At 45.4% G+C, this 22,698-nt stretch overlaps 1 protein-coding gene across 2 annotated transcripts in view; it reads left to right on the top strand.

The window, feature by feature from the left end:
• Positions 1–5,024: 5,024 nt before the first annotated feature.
• The window catches only part of efna4 (ephrin A4), a 32,525-nt gene continuing 14,851 nt past the window's right edge, over positions 5,025–22,698 (top strand). For both annotated transcript variants that reach the window (XM_084556175.1, XM_084556176.1), the window contains exon 1: positions 5,025–5,327. In XM_084556175.1, coding sequence (XP_084412301.1) covers positions 5,203–5,327 — 125 coding nt within the window. In that variant the 5' untranslated portion in view covers positions 5,025–5,202. The remainder of the gene's footprint in view (positions 5,328–22,698) is intronic.

Here is a 22,698-nt window from a genome sequence, read left to right on the forward strand (position 1 = left end):
AACCACATCTCAAGGACCTCGTCTCATCTCAGATATGGTTTACGGTTTGTCCCTTGTAACTGCGTGACCCGTGGACATAACAGATGCGTTAATTTTTTTGTTGTTCAGCTTTGCATGTGTAGATTTGTGCCCCGGAGCATAATGAGACCAGACTCTTTGAAGCTGCTTTGAAACAGGGATAAACAGAAAAAAAAAAAAGAAGAGAAAAGCCGATCGAGAAACAAAGAGGAGTAGATTGGACACCGTATCTGTGATGATGAGGAGAAAGAGGAGACACAATCGGATTGCTCAAATCTGAGTGTTGTATTCAGTGGGGGCCACTTACTGAGTCAATAGTAATGGATAGCACACGTCGTATCAGTACAATAAGACACCTTGCCTCTTTATCTGCTTACGTGTAGTACATGGCAACAACAATAGCAGCAACCGCTGCATTGAAAATCTATCCAACATGCTCAGTTCTTTTCTTCACAAATGGCAACTATTAGTCACCGAAGAAGTTGAAGTGGCTCCCCAGACAACAAAAGAGAGAAATGAAATAAAGGACACAGATGACCATCAGTACACGAGAGTGACAGAAATGACCAAACACAAAGAGAGACAGGTGGAGCTGAGGAAAAAGAGGGGATGGAAAGCGACAGGGTCTTGAGGGGAAGTAAGAAAGTGCGGTAAAAAGCATTCAATAAACATGTCTCTATAGTAACCAAGATGTAATTTGCCTGGTGAGAGAAAGAGAACGATGGCGATTGAGGGAGAGTGATGGAGAGAGGGGAATAGAAAAGCATTTACCATCACTGCTTGAGTCCAGGGCTGTAATTACGGAACTGAGACGCAGCGACAGAGGGGGAGGAAAAGAGCGGAGGTACACACAAAAAAAGGAGCTGCACACAATGTACTTTTACAAAGGCAAAAGGTGAGGATGGAAAAAATACACACAAGTAAAGTGATGACCCCATAAAATGGGCACTGCTGCAAACAAGTGTCGTGGGTGTGTGGAAGAAAGGCGAGGGGTGGAAAAAAAGCAGCACCGGGAAGTACAAAGTGGCAAACATAAGGGAAAAAAAGAAAGTTTTGAAAAGGGTTTCTTTTGTGCGTGTGTGTGTGTGTGGGAGTTCATATTCATTTGTTCATTGTGGAAGAGGGATGGTAACAATTATGCCCGGTCATTAAGCCAAAAAGAGAAAGAAGATTAAATAGAGATACGAGTCTTCTTGCAGCAACCACAGAAAGAGAGAGAGAGACAGAGAGGGAGAGGGAGAGAGAGAGAAGGCGTATTTAATGGGATGGAGAGGAAGTAGATGTAGAGCAGAAGTGAGGAAAGAATGACAAGCAAATATATTACGGAAAGATGTTCGAAATTATGAGTGATAGACAGGCTAAGATGTGCATAAAACATGCAGGCATATGGCTGATCAGAATAGTAAGAGACCAGAAATAGCGGGATTGCAGAGTAGATAGAGAACGGGGCCATTCCCGCTCTGTGTGTGTGTGTGTGTGTGTGTGTGTGTGTGTGTGTGTGTGTGAGACAGAATGAGTGATTGAGAAAGAGGAGCGTGTTCATGCTGTGTGTGTGTGTGTACAGTATAGGGTAGCTGATTAAAGCTCTGGCGAGTGGCGTGGTGTCAGCCTGTGTATGTGGAGATAACAGGATTAAGAGGCTACTGACACTACTGTACGGAGAGAGAGAGAGGGGAGAGGAGAGGAAGTGATGGCGAGGAAAAACAATCTAAATGGAGGAAAAAGACACTTAAGGAACATTTCTTTTTGCCACGTGGCAGCAAAATAATAAGAAACTGATTTCTGTAACATGCACAAAAGTGCAGAAGAAAACGTTTCACACAGGGCATAAGAGGTCAGTGAAATGTTTCATGGCAAAGGTTACAGCCACAAGATCTCAGTCTAATTTATAAATGAAATGAATACCTTGTAGGACGGTGTTCGTGTTTCACATTGACTCTGTGAATTATAACAAAGGGAAGCTGAAACCTGAACTGCTCTCAGTCTTGGTCTTCTCCTTTAACTTTTCACCTATCTGCGCATGCAGCCAGGGGGAAAAGCGCCACACTTGATTCCCGGACAAAAACAGCCTTAAAAAGACACAAACAAATGATTGGACATGGCCCCAAAAACCAACTCCCAGCTGAGGCAACGGAGAAAATCAATGAAGGTCTGGACTGGAATTTGGCGTGCTGTGATTGTGAATCTCCTTCAGCTTGGATGGATTTGGTTTTAACGACCTGAAGTGACCTTGATCTGTAATGACCAGCCATAACATTATGACCGCTAACAGGTGAAGTGATTAGCTTCTTATCGTGGCAGGTGTCAGTGGGTGGGATATATTAGGCACCAAGTGAACATTTTGTCCTCAAAGTTGATGTTAGAAGCAAATGGAAGGATTTCAGTGACAAATTCATCCATCAGACAAGCTACTATAGTTCAATAGACGGGCATCAGAGCATTTGAGTATTTTTGCATACGGTGGTGTGTAGCAGCCAGCCAGTGTGACTGCACTGGCCTCTTTCAGTAGGATACTGTGCCCAGCCACTTGGCAAAAAATGGCGACAGGAATGGATGAAGGAACACAATAATGAGATCAGAGTGTTAACCTGGCCTCCAAATTCCCCAGATCTCAATCTGATCGAGCATCTGACAGACAAGTCTGATCCACGGAGTCTGTGGCCCAGCATCACATCTTGGAGGACTTAACGGATCTGCAGCTAGAGGTCTGGTGGTGTTCATACCTCCACGGGTGAGGGCTGCTTTGGCAGCATGAAGGGGACCTACACATTATTAGGCAGGTTGTTTTAATGGCGTGGCTGATAAGATATGCAGTCTACAAAAACAACGCTATTCTGCCAAAGTCTTTTCCTGTTTTTCAGGATCTTTTCCTGTTTTTCTCCCTGGTCTTAACAGGGCAACTCTGGGAATGTTTCATGACATTTACTTCTAAGCACAGATCAAGGTTGGGGAATATCTGACTCAACTATTGGCGGATCAGATTAGTCGTGATGAATCAGATGAGCTGAATATTTTAGCGTTCAAACTGTAATTAGCTAAAGATGTATTTCCTTTAGGTGTAAATTAGGTTTAGGAAAGTTACATAAACAAGGGTGTAATTCTGGGCGCAGGTATATGGGGAAAAAAACAACTCAGAAATGTTTGCTGAAATAAGCTGTGCCAAGAGACAGAGGGGGAAAAAATAACATATTTGACCAGTAATGAGAAGATCAATGAGAGTGAAGATGAGGACGGATGATGGATAGAGAGTGAGAGAAAAAGAAGAGGAGGATTTTGGAAAGAGCGCTGATAATGATGAATAGCAGACAGACAGGAGATGAAACAAATATTGAAGAGGAAAGGAGGGAGAAGGGAAGAGACATTTTCGAGGGAGTGCCTCGGAGTTGTTCTTTTAAAACTACCACTGGTGTGTGCCGAATTCATGAGCTGTGTAATCAACATGGCTCTTAATGTAGTGCGCAGCTCAGTTGGTGCTCCCAGTCTGATCTGAGTCAAGGGGAAATCTGGTCAATTTTTAGTGAGTAACATACGCTGCAGGGCAACTGAATAAACTGTTAAACTGTTGCGTTCTGAAGACAAACCCGAACTGAAAGTTAGCAGGATTTGGTTTTTTTTTTCAGGGAAAGGGAGAACAGAATGAATTTTCACAAAGCATTATTAACCCCTGGAACTCTTACAAAATTTGTTAGGAACTGTCTGGTCCCATAGATCAGTCAAAATGAGAGGGAGAGACCCCCGCAGAGTGAGTTACTCCTCTGTGGTCGGCCTCACGTTTGCTGAAGGAGCACAGGCTCACCAGGGACAAATTAGCCACACAGGAGCACGGAGGCATCATGGGAAATTAATGATCAGGACCTCCAGGAAGTGAGCTAATGAGTTCCAGTGCCACACACGCACACATGAGCCACACACATGCACAGGATAAAAGATAGAGAAGGCAGCACTGGAGAGGGGCCTGGCAGGAAGGAAATAACCCGACGTGGAGCTGCTGCGGCTAATAACACAAAGCTATCAATGTAACTTTGTCTGGATGAGTGATAGCGCCGGAGCACAGGGTTAGCCGTCTCACACACTCTCACACACAGGCACATTTAGGGAATCAGATAATTAGAGAGGACCACCACTGGCTTTCGTCCGTGGAGGCGTAGTGATTACTGTCGCTACACCCTCCCCTGGGCCGGGTGACAACAACCAGAGAATTAATACTCATCAGGACACACACACACACACACACAGATGCATCATGCAGCCAAGTGTTGCTGAACTAAATGTGGTTCTTTCAGACAATAGCCAAAATGCTGGTGCGGCCCCCTGCTGTTATTTTGTGTGTTGGGTACCTGAACGCACCATTTTATCAATAGTGCTTGCAGGCTGAAAGAAAGTTTACCAGAGAATGAAGGAATGTTTGTTTGAACTGTATGCACCCTGCTGCTGAAAAGCACCTAGCTGTTGAAGTACCAGTGAGCTCCAACAACACAAGCTGGGTGTTCTACCACACCGTACTATAAGTCTCGCCATTCAGCTCCAGATCAGAGCAGAGAGAAAAAAGGTGCCAGGCTTTCCGGGAAAACAGCAAGAGTGACAGGCTGTCTCCTCACACCAGTGGGCGCACCTCACAAGGATTTAACTTTGCGCTGCTACAGTAACACACATAACCACACCCTTGCCTACCCATTGGCCCAAAGTTTGTCCGGCACCGCCCTCGTCTGAACGCATCCGCCCTTCCAGCGCTCCGCAGACTGTTGCTGCCAAACCAGCTGGCACTTTCAACTCATAACCTATCACTGTACTGGACATTTAAACTCAGGTTTTAACTATTTTTTTTTTGTACTTATACTTAACAGTGAACATATCTCAGGCCTAAACCACCATGCGGAATGTGGACAAACTCTCACTAACTTTTCCCTGTGGGAGCGCACACCTTCCACTAAGAAGCCTGTGATTTTTTTCCTTTTTTTTTTTTCCATTTTCTTTTTTTTTTTTTTTTTTAATATGGAGCGACTTCAATCAGTTTACCCTCATGCATCATGCGAAACTGCAGCAGCAGATGCCGTAGAAGTCTGAGCTTGTTCAGGAGCTGGTGAATCTGCAAAAGTTGTTCTCTTGAGTACCTCCGTCGGGGTCTCGTCACCTGATTTGCGCACCACTCCCCTGCCGGTGCAGAAACTTTCCGCGGCGGCCAGGATGGGCTCCCCGATGTGGACAGCGGGGGCTGTGCCTGCTTGGAAAGCCACAGTTTTTCTCTTCAACATAATCTCAGCGGTTGTAGCCAAAAGACACGTCGTGTATTGGAATTCCACCAACGCAAGGTGAGAAGACTGTGCGCTTAGTGTGGCTCGTCTCCAGAGAATAAAAAAAAAATGAGAAGACGTGTTAGTTCTTCTATCTGCAGGCCACATAAGTGCTTAATGTTAACAGTCAAATTAGGTTCAATCACTGTGAATGGAGCAAACGTAGCTGGTCTGAACTTGCGCTGCCACGCTCTTGCACAACAACCACAGCGATTCCAGCTAAATGACTCAGGCTTTAGTTGAGTTTAAAGAATCTCAGCTATGCTGCAGATCAAGTCTTTGTGTTCTTAATTGAAGGAGAGGTTCAGGGCAGGCAGAACATGCACGGACTCTAAAGCTATCACAGTGGTATTTGCCTTAAATAAAGAAGCCTGAGCTCTGGGGACACAGTGGAACCCTGGTTTCATCTGAGACACAGTTACATGATCACACCTCCTTCCTGCTGCTAGTTATCTTTATCACAATGACCACACGCCAACCCTGGCTTTCACCTGTCTGCTCCCATTTGGAGTTAGTGATTATGCTCCTTATAGAAAGCCAGAAGTAAGGGTTTCTTCTTAAGTGTTTGTTTTGAATTGTGCCCTAGATAGCATTCTCAGGACACAGGTGTATATTAAAGCCTTAAGTGTTGCTGTGCATAAGCGAATATGTAGTTGGGTAATGGGAAGGTGTGTGTGTGTGTTTGTGTTTGTGAGTGTGTGTAATGGGCTGATTGGGGCCATTAGCCGGGCAGAGTGAGGCTCACCTGCTGATCCAGGTGTTCCAGCCTGACTAATTGAGGGGTTGAGGTGGGAGACCTGCAGGGCCGGTAGGGTTACTGCCCAAAAAAAACATCCACCCTTCTCTTAGCCAGTTATTTAAAGACTCTCTCTGTAGGGCCCGTTTCCCCAAACACTCTTTTAGATGAATGACCTTTTTACTTAATAATTGTTTGCCACCGAGACCTCTTTGTCAGTCACTGTTTTGTCTTGTATTTTACATTTGTAGCAGCACAATATGCGACAGAAATATGACTCCTGGGGCTGTTAATTTCCCCGAGGGCAGCTTTGTCAGGTCTGTAGAACTCCTCCTGAGCTGGAGTCAGCCAAGGTTATACCCAGTGTGTCCAGGCGGGTAAAACCCAGTCATGTAATTGGGATCCAACAGAAATGTGGTGGGGAGGAAGAGAGACGGGATTAGGAAGCACCTTCTTGTTCCCCAGAGGTTCAGGGATGAATGGTCACAGCTTGTGGCAGGGCCACACAGTTTGGTGCAACACCACACAATCACAATGCCATCAGCATCACGGTAGAAGGTAGCCCACTGTGGTAGAGAATCACTCTCATCAGTAACACAACCCAATCACAAAGCTATCAGTGGAGCCGCGAGGCTGCACCCAGGCCCAATCCCCCGGGTTTACTGCTAGTCCTCTCCTCTCCTCTCCTCTCCTCTCCTCTCCTCTCCTCCTCACTCTTCATTATCCCCCTTGTTACATCCTGCTCTCCATTTCATTTTTTTTGTCTGCACTCCCCCTCTCTTCCTTCGCCCCTTTATCTCTCACGACTCCCTCCTGCCCGGTGATGGATATTGGCAGTGTGATTAGTTGAGCTTCAGTCATTTTCCCATACCATATTTTCCATTAGCTGCCAGCCAGACAACCAGGTTGTCCTGAGGCCTGTAAACGTAGCCAGACGAGGGAAGAGGAGCACAGGGACCGGAGAGCCGTGCTTTTGTTGGCTCAGTGCTTCAGTGCCAGGCCCAGGGCTGCATCTGATGCTCTGGGTACAGATAGAAGCCTAGATCACAGAATAACCTCATATTACCGTTTGTTTTTTGGTCGATAATGTTGGAATGGTTTACAATTTAGTGATGATTCTTAAATATAGAATGTAGTGATGTCTGCTGAGGTAGCTCATTTCTCCAAGCTGTCTTTTCAACATGATTAATGGACCACACAACCTGACAAACACAAAAAGTGCGATGAAACCCACAAGGAATCATCATCTGATTTTGCAGTTCTCCTTCTCTCACCAACCTGCAGCGCCTTTTAGCATCTTTCTGCCCCCGGTTTTGGTTGAACAGCTTGAAGTTTTCTTGTTCTGATTCATAGCTCAGATAAATCCCTTGCGTGCGACCTGGCCAACACGGAAAATCAGAGGCACAAAGTTATAGAGACTGCGGGTGAGTGAGATTTGGATCCACCACATCGCCAGAAACAACATTTAAAATTCGTGTTCTTCCTTATCTGCTGGGTGTAGAAGCGTGTTTGCTAATATTTTACCTAAACCACGGCTGTGCAAGCTAATATGCTGCCGTTGTCTTCATAAAAATCAATTAATGTGGCTTTAAATATCTTAAATGTATCGGAACGCATTGGGAGAGGGCTGTTGATTTGGGCTTGCACTGGCTTTCTTTGGTTTAGTCTTTTTTTTAGTATATATTACTGCAACAGGAACTAAAGGTTTTATATGGACATGTGAACTAGAATTCTTTAAAAGCAAAGTTCCTAAGGATTGCATGGATCCATTTATTCATGTCGTCATTATTTCTGATGCTTTTGACACTGGAGTAACAGCTAAAGGCTAGCGATGGCTGCAGCCACAGACGTTACAACAAAGGCTCAAGTTGTACATAATATAATTGTAGCTGGCGAGAAAAGCGGGGTCTTTTTAATATGGATGACAGACGACAGTCTCTGGCCGTCACCTTTCCTACGACATCTGGATTTATGGTTTTAATGAAGCAGGGGCAGTGAAGTGGAGACTGAAGGGCCTCTTTGCTCTGCTCTTCGCCGGCTAATATGCTTGTAACAAAGGCTCAGTGAAACACTTTAACTGGCACACATTTAGCACCCTCAAGATTGAAAAATGGAGCTCTGAAATAGAAGTGATCGACTGACTGCAGGGTCAGCGGTGAACATTGCGGAATCAGGCACCCTAGCCCCTTTCTTTGTGGGGCTCAAGTGGTTCGATTGCCCTCTTTTATGATTTTATGAACAGAGTTTACGATCGTTCCCGATTTTATAACCGTGTCTCTCTCAGAGCAATACTTCCTTATTAGAAGAGAAATTATTCTTTACTTCCTGGAGCAGTTAAAGGTTAGTAAAAAAAACAATATCACCACAGTGCTCAAAGCTTGAGTGTGTCTATTTGTGTGTGCTGACGATTTCCCTTGGCTCTCCCCTGAGCAGCGGTGTATTGGCTTATTCAGCCCCTTTCTGTGTGCCGCGGTGTGCTTTTAAACCTGTTGGACCAAACACATTGACTGGCTTAGTTGCTGATACAACTGTGTCTGCTTCTTGTGCTACATTCATCCTCATAAATCCGCTCAGGATCTGTCAGGAAGTTTACTCACAGCAGCAATACTTTAAGTATTGGATTACATTTTTTTTTGCAAGAGATGGCTTGAAAGATGCTTTTCCCATCTGTATATGTGCTACTCATACATCTGTAATAATGATAAATGTTACCCATGCCTGCGCCTTAAATCAGCTACTCCATTCCTTTGTCCTCTGACTTATCCTTGTTCTTGGCTCTCACCTGCACTTTTGCTTCCTCTCTTATTCGCCATGGGAGGAGGCAAACTTGTTGCAACAGTTCCTCAGGATCACAGCTTAAGCTTTAGTCTCTGGTTTTCAGCTGCTTCCTTTCCTCTTCCCACATTTTTTGTTTCTTCCCTGCAGAAACTCAGATTAGCATGGTTTTAAATGGAAATTACTGTATTTTACCATTCGTAATCTCAATAAGCATATTTGAACCAATTTCCTTTACCTGTTTCCTTGCTCGCTCACATTTGAACCCACTCTGCAAGTTTGAACACAGGCTTAAAAGCATCTAAAACCCCACACCAGACCGCTCTGAACTCTCTCTCTCTTTTTCTTTCTTTCTTTCTGCATCTATCTCTCACCCCCTCCCCCCCCCCCCCCCCAGACAAAGACTGAGGTTGAGCTCCGAGCCAGTGGAGCATGTTTAAACGGTGCATGAGGAGATGAATATTTGTATCGGCTCTCTGTATCTTTATTGAAAGCAGCCCTCATAAGTCCTCCATGTAATCTCTGCTCTGTTTATGCATCATTTCCCTCTGTGTGCGCTCGTGAATGATCTGGTTTAAATACCAAAGTAAATCACATTCTGCATACCGTACCTTCACACGCATGCACACAGATCTGATCTGAGGCATTGTGTAAGCCCGACACACGTTGGGTAGATTGAAAGCAGGCCGTGTTTGTAATTGTGTGTTGTCCGGGAAGATGAGTGCACTTTCAGTCCGATTTCTTTTCTTTCTTTTTTTTATTATGTCTCCATCCTGCAGTCTGTCTGCATCTATTCAGCAGTGCATGCAGTGCGTGTGCATGCAAATGAATCTATTTCTCCCACTGTCTGCTATCTCTTCTCTCTGTGTCTGTCTCTGTACTAATCTCCGTCTTCCCTTGGTAAATGATTAACATGGAGAACCTGGCTGAACTATAATCAACAAACCCACAGTGAGGTAATTACCACTTTATTCCCTGTCCTGCTAACAAAGCAATTTCTCTCTCTCTCTCTCTCTCTCTCCATATCTCTCCCTCTCTCCATATCTCTCCCTCTCTCTGTCTTCATCTGTCATGTAGCTGTGTCAGTGTCTCTCTCCTTTTTTGTGTCTTTCTGTGTCATTGTCTATTGTCTCACTTACAGCTGCTGTGCTGTGACCTGTGCAGAATCAGAGTTGAGTGTTTGTGAGCGCAATTGTGTACCTTATCTGTCTTTGTAAATGTGCTTTGTCTGTTTGTTTGTGGTATTGAGTGTATTATCTGGAGGTAAACTGGGGGATGATTTAACGTTGTGTACACTTGAGCTCCTTCATCTCTGTCAGAAAACAATGCGGGGCAGTGATTTTAGTGATTTGTACGGCTGAGGATTGACATTCGGTGCCATTGTTGGTCAGCCGAAGTTCATACCAGGAACAATAGCTCTGTCAGGCGGGCGTGTGTGTGTGTGTGCGTGCGTGTGTGCGCGCGCTTTTTTTGGAACTGGCCCGCCGGTTTGCGTGAAAGGGAAGTCTTTGTTTCCTCGAGAAGAGATGGAGTGCGATAAATTTCAGTTCTGGAGAAACAAAACCCAGAAATGTACCAGGATACCCGGCCCCATTCAAACACTCAAGGTTTTGATTCATTTGTGATCTCGCTCATGATTCACATGTTTTTACTAGTTTTGAAACTCTTACACTCGCAGCGAGTACTGAGCGGGGCTATGCCTGGAAAAGCCTTTAATTCCGGCCAGCGGTGTGCGGCTGTGGGAACATTTACCAACCACTGCGCCGGCCTCTCGTCTAAATAGGTCATTGTTTTGTTTCCACTCGTTAGTTGATTTTAGGTGTGACAAAAGTGTTTGAGGGGAAAGGCGTGTTATTGCCTTTGGATGCTTGGTTTTTGAAGGTGGGGCATGCAGATAAAGTATTGTGCAACCGTGTCTCTTGCTATAAAATGTCGCATGGCCTCATTCCGTGAACTATTTCAATCTTAAGAAAAGACATTTGTAGGTGACCGCAAACTGGCACAGCGGCCTTCACTTTTCATGCATGCATCTGTGTGAAATCGCTAATCCTCCATTCCGCCGTTTAGTGATATATTATACCTTAGAATGAAACCGGCGTAATCGTTGCACAACAAAAATAATCTTTGCAATTGAAGTGAAGGCTGAGATACACATGCACAGGAAGACTCGAGCACACTGTGTTGGAAATGAGGTTTGGGCAGAGGCCTAGCGGTGAGGACGTCTGTATTAAAATGGATCAGATAGTCACAGTGCAGCTTGGAGCCGCCGGAGCAGACATGGTGTACAAGCATGAAAGGACGGCCGCTCTCTCCTCCTGGTCAGGATATTTAGTCAATCGATACCAATTTAACACCCAGATATTATCGCTGGCTCCTCGCATTATCACTAGACTGCATATGGACCTGTCCCTTTCCCAATTTCTTTCCCCACGCTGCCCTGTTTCTCTGTGTACACACATACATCAATATTAGGTTGCATTAAGCCGTAATAAGTTGTATTGTATGAATGTCTCCAAGTGGGATGGAACAGCTGTGGAATGAAATGAGGTTCAGTGATGTCTGCAGCTCAGTTGGCACAGCGCGGGCTGGCTTTGGCACAAAATGGCTGCCTTGCTGTATGCGCATGAAGAGGGTGGTTACGGTGGTTAAGGGCTGGCGGTGAGCACCGAGCGGGAGCGAAATTCATTCATTCGCGGTGCACAATGAGGTCGTCATTGTTGTAAGTGTCAGATGAATCGTGTATTCCTTTGACATACAAAACAGCAATCAACTACGAATATGCAGGCTGTGGGAAACGCGTTCAAGCTAATCTCGACGAAAACCAAGCCGTTCGCTCGATGTTTAGCCAGCGTGTGCGTTTTCACACAAACGCACACATGTGAAGGCAGACACACACAATCACGTGAACGTTGAACCTCGCACAATGCTCTTCCACTCAGCTCTGAAATCCTGCCAAGAGGCAACCAGGGAATTCCCTGAGACTGAAATTGAATTAGTATTGACCCAGGCAGAGCAAAAGGCTGTAGCAGGAACCTGGATTATTGTACTAGACAAGGTCCTCACTGCCAGGAGGACGCTGAGAGATGTTTCCCATCATGCTTCCACTCTTCAAATGTGCTCAGTGACAGTTACTCCAAGAAATGTGTTTTGTTTTTGTTTTTTTATTGCTTGTAACACGGATAACGTTCACTACAAATAGTTTCCATATGTGTATACTGTTTTAAAAGAAGAAGATTTAAAAAGAATAATGTGTAGTGATCTACTTGTTTTGGTCACTAAAGCAAGTGTCTGACTGTCAGGTCCCTGCAGGAGAGGACACTCAAGATTGCTGTGCCTGAACTAATCCTGCTTTGTTTATCTGATTGGGTGCTGCATTCGGACGCTCTAAATTGTTATTGTGAATCTTTAAAAATCTGTTTTCGAGCTGATCTCACGTGACGTAGTCTTGTAGCCAGTCAACAGCTGAAAAGCAGCGAGTTTGGGAGAAAAAAATCCTAGAGTAAATGTCCACGGAGGTGATGGTGATGTTTTTCTGTTTGTGCAGCATTCAGATGTGTTCGCTTTAAGCGGTGCAGTATGTCACTGGATTAAAGTGAAGGCACCAGAAGTCCGTTGGCGGGCTTAACTGCTTAAAGCACATGCATGTCTTAAAAATCTACAAAGTGGTGGATTTAATTGTCGTTCATTAAATATTTGAAGAAATGTTATAAAGAATCAGAATCAGCTTTAAAGGTGCTTGATGTGCCCTGTAAATATAATAATAATCATAATAATAATGGGACCTGGCATGCTGCCACGGAGCGGCACAATGAAGGATACAAATAATCTGCTTTTTAATTAAAAATGAATTCTAATACGAGCCTGCGCTTCCCGAAGGAAAATGGAAAAATGCTTAAAAGGTAAAAAAAGCAAAGAAAAGCATAAATTGTTTTGCTTATGGAAGCCGTTTTTGTTTCATCCACCAACTCGTCACTTTTTTTTTTTTATTAGTATTATTATTTGTCTTTTACCACATATTATTTTTTTGTGCACATGGCAGTATCGTGTGTCTTGAGAGGGTTTGTCTGTATCAGACGCCCATACTAAAGCGCCAAGGAGCTGCTGTCTTCACACCAGAAGGAACTGTACGCACTGTAGGAATATACACGTAAATATCCTTTACTCTTTGTCTAGACGCAACAAAGCGACAAATACCTGAAGGGGTGTGAACATGTGTGTATTCATGGGGTGTATATTCAGCGTTGCCTCCTCATAGCTGCAACAAAAGTGCATAAACTAACACTTTCTGTCAGTTTTCCTGTTATCATGATTATTATTTGCGGTTCCTAAAAATACCTTTTTATCATGTGCTCTGGGATTTCCTCAAGAGATAGATCGCATGACTGCCGTATGATTTTGGGGAAACTTTTCCACGGTGGAACAAAAACTAACATTGTTTTGGCATTGCCTCCCAGAAGAATGACGGCACAGTCTGCTTTTCAGCCCCCCAAAAGATGTGAAATGCATAGTTTGCTTCTGTTTCGTTTTTTTGCGCCGGCATACCACACACACCAGAAATGAATATACACGCTGCCTCTCTGCTTTTTTTCCCTGTTTTTTTTTCGTCATCTGCCCCCCAGAGATGGTAAAAACATTAGACCCTGCAGTGGAGGGGAGTGAGGGATGGAGAATGCGTTAAGAGGATGGTAGAGAAAGAGTCAACAGATTTCAACTCCCAAAACAGCTCAGGAAGGCCCCAAGGGATGGAGGGATGAGGAGAGAGGGAGAGAGGGAAGAAAGGATGTCAGCAGGTATTACTATCACTGTCACAGGCAGGCGTGAGGAGCGAACCCTTCCTCCACCCCTCCCTCAACGCGCTCGCACACAGGGGCTCACTCACACACACACTCTGTGACGCAGGCTTGTATACAGGTGTTGTGGAGAGACGCACACTCATGGCTGCTCGGACCCTGGGGAGAGCCCGAGTATAGGAATCGCACCCCGTTTAGAACTGACGCTGCTGTCTGATTCTGTCTTTACCTGAGTTAGAACCAAAATGGCATCATGTGCTTTTTTGAAGCATGCCAGCGCCCAGATTCTTTCAGACAATAAGGTGATGATGAGTTATAGTTTTGGTATGGGCGTACGTCTGCGTGCCAGCGTATTTAGATGTGTTATTTTAGTCGCAATAACCAGTACCGCGTGATTTTTTTTGTGTGTGCAGTAATGTGCCGCCCGATTCCTGTCTCCTGGTACTTAGTTTTTTTTCTCGCCGCTTCCTTGTTCTCTTTCGTGCGCTTTCTGTTCTTTCCTCAACTGTTTTTTCAACATCTTTTATTAATGAGTTCAAGAAATTTAGCCTTTTTTTCCCCCAGAATTACTGTGTAGCTTTAAACGTGGTACCAGACTAAAGGGCTCTTTATTGTATTGTGAGGCGTGTGTTAGTTTTCCAAAATGCTAAAGTAGCTCGTGCCACTCGCAGACTTCTGACATGTCAGCATGCACGCTGTGAAATACTGAGCGTACTTTTCAACAATATCAAGCTAAGCTGATTAGATTTGTTTGTTTATTTACTACTTGGTGTAAAGTGTCATTTTTGAACTAATTGGTCGCTGTACACAAGAACTCTTTGTTAAGTTCATCACAAATGATCAGATTGTTGTAATTTACAGTCTGAGAGCATTTCGGCGTAGGGCTTGTATTTTGTGCTGAATGGAGCAGGGGAAATAGCCTTGTCCCAAATCTCCATAGCTATGGCCTTCCAGCAAGAGAACTCATGAATCTCATTGCTCCCCTATTCAGCTGGAAATGGAGTTCTTGTACGTAGTGCACTTCTCAAAACACTGGAGCAGACGCTCCGTGTTTATGATTGTGGAATTAATCTGTGCGTTCTCCTAAAATACACTCCGTTACAAATGCCTAGTCATGAAGGTCCCAAAATCCCTTACTCACTACATTTATTTATTTATTTTTCTCAACATTTTCCCTCATCCATTTGCTTTCACAACAGAAAATTGTCCGGAGCTGTGTTGCTCTTCATCCGTCTTAATACAGTTAGCTCTTGTGCATGGTTTGCATCCCATGTACAGTGGACTTTGTGTTACCGCTCAGAAAAACAGCCACCCGCGGTCGCACATGCCGCGCCTCCTGTGTGTTAATCTTGTAATTTTGGGTCATTGTGGTTCATTACTTAAAGTAGCGACCAGTCATCTCTAATCCCAAATTAATCAGTTAATCCCTGTCCAACGTCAGGCTGTTGTTAGCGCCATGTTAGACTGGTGTCTGCCCCTCTCCTCTTGACCCTCACCACTTCCTTCCTTTCTGCTCCTAAAGCCACCCCCCCACTCCTTCCTCCTTATTGTGTCTGAACCTTTCATCAGTGTTGTGGAACTCAACTTGCCTTTCTAAGAAATTCATTGGCATCCAGCTTCAAGGCCGACCGAGCCCTCCAGTTATATTAGGTGTCAAAAGCATCAATTTGATTTCACACTCTTAAGTTAATGTATCGCAGATGAATACATTGTGTAAAGTTAGAAAATGACACACACTGAATAACTTTCTTTAACCCTTAGTAAATGGACAACACAGATTTCTCTTCTCTTTTGATCGGTATTAGACATCAGTGTAAGTGTCCTACGTCTGGTGTGAATGTGTGTGTGTGTGAGGGCGGGGAGGGGCGGGTGGGCGACTGTGCGTGACTAGAACAGGACAAAGCTGGCTGCCTTGAGGGGGAATAAAGGGGACCTTCCATACCCCCGATGCACGGAGCGATATGAATCTTAACCGTTGTGACGGAGAAAGATGGGTGAGAGAGAGAGAAGCATGGATCGGCTGTGAGGGAGCGAGAGGGAAGGGGGCAGTTTAGGCTCCTGGGATTCCAAAGCAGTGACCGTGAAAGTGCTTAGATAAACAGAGAGAAAGACAGAGGGAGGGGAGGGAGGGGAGGGAGGGGAAGGAGGGCAACGTGGGTAAAATGGTGGTGGAAGAAGCATTGGAGGGAAGAGAGGACAGGAAGGTGTGGGCACGCTGACTGGAGAAGGAAATGAGACCTGCTGAAGACGGGGTGAAAGACAGCAGATGGAGGTGAAACCAAGTATAGAAGTTTTTAAACAAGTTCACCAGGAGTCAGAGGGACTGAAAGGGGCCTGCTCACTCTATTTACTTCTTAACTCTCATACCTTTCCAATCTTTCTCTCTGTATCTTCTCCTTTCCTCTCCTCCCCTCCTGTTTAAATAATTCAGGCCTGTTGGTTGTATTAGGGCAGGTTTCCTTGACATGTCTTAACTCTGTGTGAGTGTGAGTGTACCTGACTGACTGACTGACTGACTGACTGACTGGCCATTCCTCAGCTAACAACCACCGAATAATCAGACGCAGGGAATGTGAGAGGGACACCTGGGATAAATAGTCTTCGCCGCCTATCGAGCACTGACCTTCACATCATGGAGCGAGAGAGAGACACACACAAACGTAGTGCGCGAATGGGAACGAAAAGAGTGTCCACAGCATCAGATGTGTGACCCACTTAGTAAATGATGGATTCTCAAAGCCGGGTCTGATTTATTGGCTTAGTGTGTTTGCTTTGCGTGCGCCCTTTTCGCTGGAGTGAGTGTGTCTGAGGAAACGCGTGTCTGCGTGTGCGTGCGTTTTAAGGGGTGTTGCCTGCGTGTCCTCCTTAACCCACTTACACAGGTGGGCTGAAAGACCTGGGACACAGATAAGTGTGGTTAAGTATAGTTAAATAATAGATGACTGTGTAGAGTGTATACCACTAAGAAAAAACTCTGGAAGGAAGATGAGGAATTAAAAACGCTGATGACACCAACGGTACACGTCTCACGGAAATTGCGCCTCGACTCTCAGGTTTCAGAATTGCAGGCGCCGCTGCAACGGCGGGTCGTATTTGATTCGAATTGCAGCTTTGTCTGTAAAAATTATTTTTCGCAGCGAACATCACTGGAAACTGGTCAAACCATCTTTGCCCACATGCTAGAAAATGTAGTTGTAGTCTGGAGGCGAATCTCAAAATGTAGAACAAGCTGTGATACAAACGGAGAGAATAAGCGATCCCAAGTTGAAACTAACCAACGTGGAGATGCTGTGAAATGCCAGGAAATGGTTTCTTGTTTCTTTCAGTATCTAAAAGGCCTAATATTTTTTTCATTATTTTATTTTCAGAGAAAATCTTCACATTTTTACTGCGAAAAATGGAGAATTTTTGACATTTTATCTGTCAATTCAGTTATGTTTTCTGTTGAACATCTAATTGTTTCCTCTGTACCTTTCTCTAGATTAATTAGACAGTGTACCCTTTCATTACACCAGTCCATTGGCCTGAGCTGTATATGTGCAACGTTTTTATATAAAGCATTAATTTGTCTACACTCTTTCTGTATCTGAGTAAACCTGAACATTGGTACATAAACTAGAGACGAATGCAGTCGACTCAGTGGACCAGCCCAGCTGCCACTCTGTAGCGATGCTTAGGTAGATTTTATAAATAGTTTGAATCATGGCTTTTTGCGTCCACCCATCATAGTTGTCGCCGTCCCCTCCCTCCCCCAGTGCCTCGTGCCTGTCAGTGTCTGAGCGCTGAGGTACTGTAGCTATGTTCAAGTTTATGTATCCGAGCCTGGCACCTGTACAAATCAGCCCTGTATTTACACTGCAGCTCCATTTAGACTGCAGAAACATGGAGAGCACTCATTACTCTGAGGTTTAGGCTGTCCGACGGGGGGATGCAGGAAAAAGACGGATGGAGTGAACGACCGATGGGTGGGGCGTTGGCCTGGCATAAGTCCCAGCTCCGGATTGGTCGTTGTCCTGGCAACGGCACGTCTGACCTTATTTACCCCCTTGCACACCCCTCGCCGTACGCTCTCTACTCTCGCCCATGCACATTTCTTTTGCCGCACACACTTTCACCATCGCCCGTTCTCTGCCTGAAAGCTGAAACTCTTCATCATGTGTCCCCCCCCCCCCCCCCCCCCCCCTCCACTCTTCAAACTAATCTTGAAAGAGTGGCCATTTCCACTCGGGGCAGGTGAGAGAGTCATGTCAGATTTTTAGCCGTGCTGGTGGGCTTAGGTAGCCATCATTTTGTCATGCAGTGATTTTGGTCAAACAGTGAAGCGAGCCATGGAGTGTAAGACTGCGCTCTTGTCCATTTACGTTGTGGACAGTAATTTCAAACCTCCCAAAAAAGTCACTGGAAGGCTTATTTTTGGATCACTCTAGACCACACACGGAGAGTAGTCCCTATGCATGAGAGGGAGAGAGCTGCCACAGAAGAGGACGATGGTTTCTGCAGACCTGCAGCCATATCAAAATGGTTCCGATGAATTGGTTACCATACTGATGGATCTTCTGGGCCTGAATTGTGCAATTTTCTTCAGCTTTGCTGGCTGTGGCTATACATCTTGTTGTGCTGCTGAGTCCCACAGAACAGACACCCACTGAGGAGGAGCTATGCCATAACAGGCAGAAAATAGGGTCTGTCTTTATCCGAGTCTGAGAATCTTTTAGGCTTGAAGCAGCAGGTGTGTGTGCATGTTTGTTTGTGTGTGTGTGTGTGTGTGTATCTGTGTGTTTTATCTGTGTCTGTAAATTGATAGGAAATGTGAGTCCATGGGGGCGCCTGCTGATCCACACAGTTTGAATGGGGAGTGGAGTGGATGCCCTGTGCCTTCTGGTCATTTAATGGAGCCTGCAGGGCAAGAAAGGTGCAACCAATCAGTTCATCTAGGTTACACACACACACACACACACATACACCGGTGTAGTGGCCAGCACTTATGCACTCAGTTGTTATCCATGCATTGCATGGTGTGTGTCTATGTGTGTCCTTCTATCCTTGGGAGGACAAAACATTTGGTTTGTCTCATGGCCCAGGGGTTCCCCAAGAAAATTGTTTAGCAGAGGCAGTAAGCCATCCAGATCCTAATGCATATTAATACAAATGTGAGTGCCCAGAACTTTTAACTAAGGAAAATCCACAGATGGAGAAAATGTGTCAGGAAAGTCCACATACATCCACATTTGGAGATTAGAAGTTATAGAAAAGAAAGCAAAAGCTCTGGTGTTGAGGAGAGATACACTTCCTGCTGACCTTGAAGGAAGCAAACACACACACGCACACCCACACACACACACCCACTCATAGACATACCAAACAGGAAAGAGTAGATAAGCCGACAGCTTGTTCCCCGTAAGTCCCTCTCTGTGAGGAGCAGTTGATCACCGTCTTTGACCACAGTTTGATGACACAGAGAATCTAAAGAGGCGGGGTCTGCAGGGTCTTGAGGGTGTAAGGTGGGAGGGAGGGGTGTTGTAAAAGGATTTTTCAGCCAGCTGGACAGGCGGGGTAGTGGGGGGCCCCAGATGGTCAGAGGTAGGGGGTGACATCCTTGTTTGTGCGCGTTGAGGGGAGTAAGCGCCAGGTTAGACACAACAGTGGTGTTTGGGTTCTGGGCACAGCACGGCTTTGTGCGGGTGTGGAGGGGGCCACAGCTAGGTGAACAAGAGGGGGTTGCCCTCATTCTGTTCTGTTTTACATCCATGTAGAGAAAGATTGAAAAGGAGAGAGGAAATGGCCTTAAACTCTTAGAAGAAGTATTGAGTAGAGGAACTTCTTTCTCGCTGCCTCTCCATCTCATGGTTGTATGATTCCTCTTTTCTTTTCTCCTTTGAAAGTGGGATAGCCTGTGGAGTTGGAGGTCAGTAAAGCTTTGTAGAAAACAAGAAAAGACTCGCTCTTATCTGCCTCATTCCCTCTTTTCCTCCTGGACTATCTCTGAGCTCCTTTTGTCATGACTTCTCTCATACTTTCCATCAGTTTTTATAAACCCGCTCTTCCCAAAAAATGGCTTCCCATGACTGGATTTATTCACATGCACAACTTTACACGTCCTGTTTTGGTGTGCTAACAATAAATTTTTTTCTTCAGTCCTCCTCTAAACCCACCTGTGTCAAGTAATAGTTCGCAGAAAGTAGCACAGAGACAGCTGGAGTTGATCACGTAGTGGGCAGGGGTAGTTGGCAACCTGGTGACTGGTGAAATAACGAGGATTATGGTAGCACTTGCAAGCCTCTACAGTTAAAGCGGTTTGTTCAAGACTGTACTTGTACTCGCACCACAGACTCCAGCGTCCCAACTGACTTCAAACACTGCAGCTAATGGAACAGTTCATACTCTGGCAGAATAGAGTTGTATTAAACTTTATGGTTTGGCAAATGCTGCCCTCAAATTGAGTCGCGTCCTCCAGGAAAGTCACATGAGCCCCAACTTGTGGTATTTATGACCTTGTGAGTGGAAACCTTCGTTAAGGTCATAAGGTTTACTGACGTTTGCAGAAATGGTAGTTAAGTTTAAGCTGATATGTTGATATTCCCAAAAACCAGATTCTATCCTTTCATTATGTGTTTGCAGCATTTGGTTGAATGGCCGTTCAATGGCCTTGGTGGCTTCTAGTTGCCAGCAGCCGTCTAGCAGTGGTGTTCTCGTCACTTAAGGATGACGTTACCACTTGAATGTCAAGCATTTTGTGCACATGACTTCCCATGTAGTAGCTACAAGAACATGACTTCCATTTGAATGCAAAAAAGCCTCAAGATGACCCGTTCATTTTTGCATCCTTCAAAGATTAAGAGAAGTAAGACGGTTTGCAGCAGGAAAAAGGTGCAGACTTTATGTCTAGACAAAAGGTTGGCATAGATTTATGTCTTTTAAATAATTTGAAATCTTCTTGTCATCAATGCTGGTGCTGACCCGCAGTCGGTGTGTTTGTACGTCAACATTGTTCCAGCACAGAGGCTGAAACTGTCATGCTACGCCGAGGCCAAGGCAGGGTGAGCACAACATGCTGTGTCCAGGCAGCACTGTGTCCAGAGTTAGCGGTCACCCTGCTGCGATTGACCACAGAAGAACTGAGGCTCGACCAAGCCTTTTGGCCTCCCATCGCTCCTAAAAGAAACCAGTAGTCATTTAATCTGCGCTGGTTGACGTACCATCACCACCATGAAACTGTAAAACTACGGAACGTATACATTCCCTGTACTCATTTGGGACGCAGCGTACAGCGTGAGCATGTTATTAGCATTTTCATTGTAGTAGAATATTTTTACCGCCGCTGTTTACGTGCAGTACATTCGTTAAGCGCCCCAGTGTATTCAGGATGCGTATTATGCAGCTGCTGTGCGCGATCAAGTATCTGTTCTGTATTCCTGAAGCCGTGTAGCAAGATTGTTGCTCCTTTAATTATTCTCTCATATTAAAGGATCAAAGGTCTTTGCCACAGTCAACCCCCTGCATTTCATTATAGCTGCACACACACCCCCCGAGTATGCCTCTGTGTGCACACGCACACTTACATGGACACATCTGTAGGGTATCAGCTATGTTCAGGTTTTGAATTTTGAATGCGATTTCCTGTGATTATAAAGGGATAAATGTTGGCCTTTTCAAGTTTCCCACTGAAGAGCCCAGCGTGTTATTTTTGATTTGGCTCCTTGGTGAGATTTTTCTTTATCAGCCACAAGCTTGCAGCCGTCCTCAGAAGGGTGTCACTGATCACCCTATGGCATGAGGGATAGAGCATGTTTTATTCTCCTGAAGTACTTTCATGTGCTGGTGTGTGCGAACATGTGTTTGCGTGTGCCTGTTTGTGTGTGTGTGTGTGCACTGTTTGCCCTGTCCAACTGCTACTACACCGGACCCAGCCAATCCTCTCTGTTGCTTCCAGAGGATTCCCCCGCTGATAGGCTGCTCCAGCGCTCTGTTCTCTGACACCCACCGCTCCTCCGTGCTCCCATGATGCCCCGTGCTGTCACCACTCTGCCGCATGGTGGCTGGCAGGAGGGGAGGATGCCGAGTGTAATTAGGGCGTACCCGAGCCTACCAGGGCCGGAGAGGAGGAAAGTGAGGAAGGAAGGAAGGGAAGAGGAGAGAAAGAGCTGACAGTTTGACATCAGTACAGCGCACCGACTCTGTAATTGCTGGCATGAATATGGTGCCAGCCGTGGTTGGAGGCTTGTGGAGGGGGTTAGGGGGTGGGATAATATAGGATAGAGAGGAGTCAGAAATAGGAGGGCAGAGTACAGGGGAGTGCAGTCTCGGAAGCAAAAGGCGAAGGAAGAGCGCATGTCATCCGAAGTGGGGAAAGACGAGGGAGGAGATGGAGCAGGAGAAAGGGGCGAGAAGGAATGCAGAGCGGGGATGGGTGGGGAAACAAGACCTGAGCAGTGAAGAAGAAGCTTGAGGTGAATGGCATGTATAGCAGGGGGTGCAGCATGTTGACACAGCACATGTCTGTTGTTACATGCACATGCATACACACACACACACATATATATATATATATATATATACGCGCGCACACCTCAGCAGCTGATGCACCTAAGTAAGCATTTCAACCTCAGAGAGCCTTAGGAAGCACCACATGTAGTATGAAGAGCAAACAAGCTGTTTTGTGTGTCTGTGTGTTTGCACTTACACTGGATTACATCCTTTAGTGTTCCCTTAACCAGACAGTCAAGTGCCTGTGTACGGCTGTGATTAGCACACACAGGTAATAGAGCTATCGGACATGGCCGCACACACACACACAGACACACAAATTCCGATGAGGGTATATTGATCAGAAGATGTGTGTGTGTGTGTGTGTGTGTGTGTGTGTGTGTGTGTGTGTGTGTGTCCTGAGCAAAGGATCCTGATCGATGGTGTCCTGTCCTGTTGATAGATTGCCAATTCTGCACAGTTACTACTGAGCAGGAAGCAGCTTTGGTGATACCTACCTCTAGGGTCTCACCTGCATCCCCAAGACACGCACACACACACACACTTTTCCGCTTTTCTGCTCTAGTATCTCATACAGAAATACCGAGACACACACGCCCCCCTA

This window comes from Chelon labrosus, assembly GCF_963514085.1.
Source record: "Chelon labrosus genome assembly, chromosome: 12".
Lineage (NCBI taxonomy): Eukaryota > Metazoa > Chordata > Actinopteri > Mugiliformes > Mugilidae > Chelon > Chelon labrosus.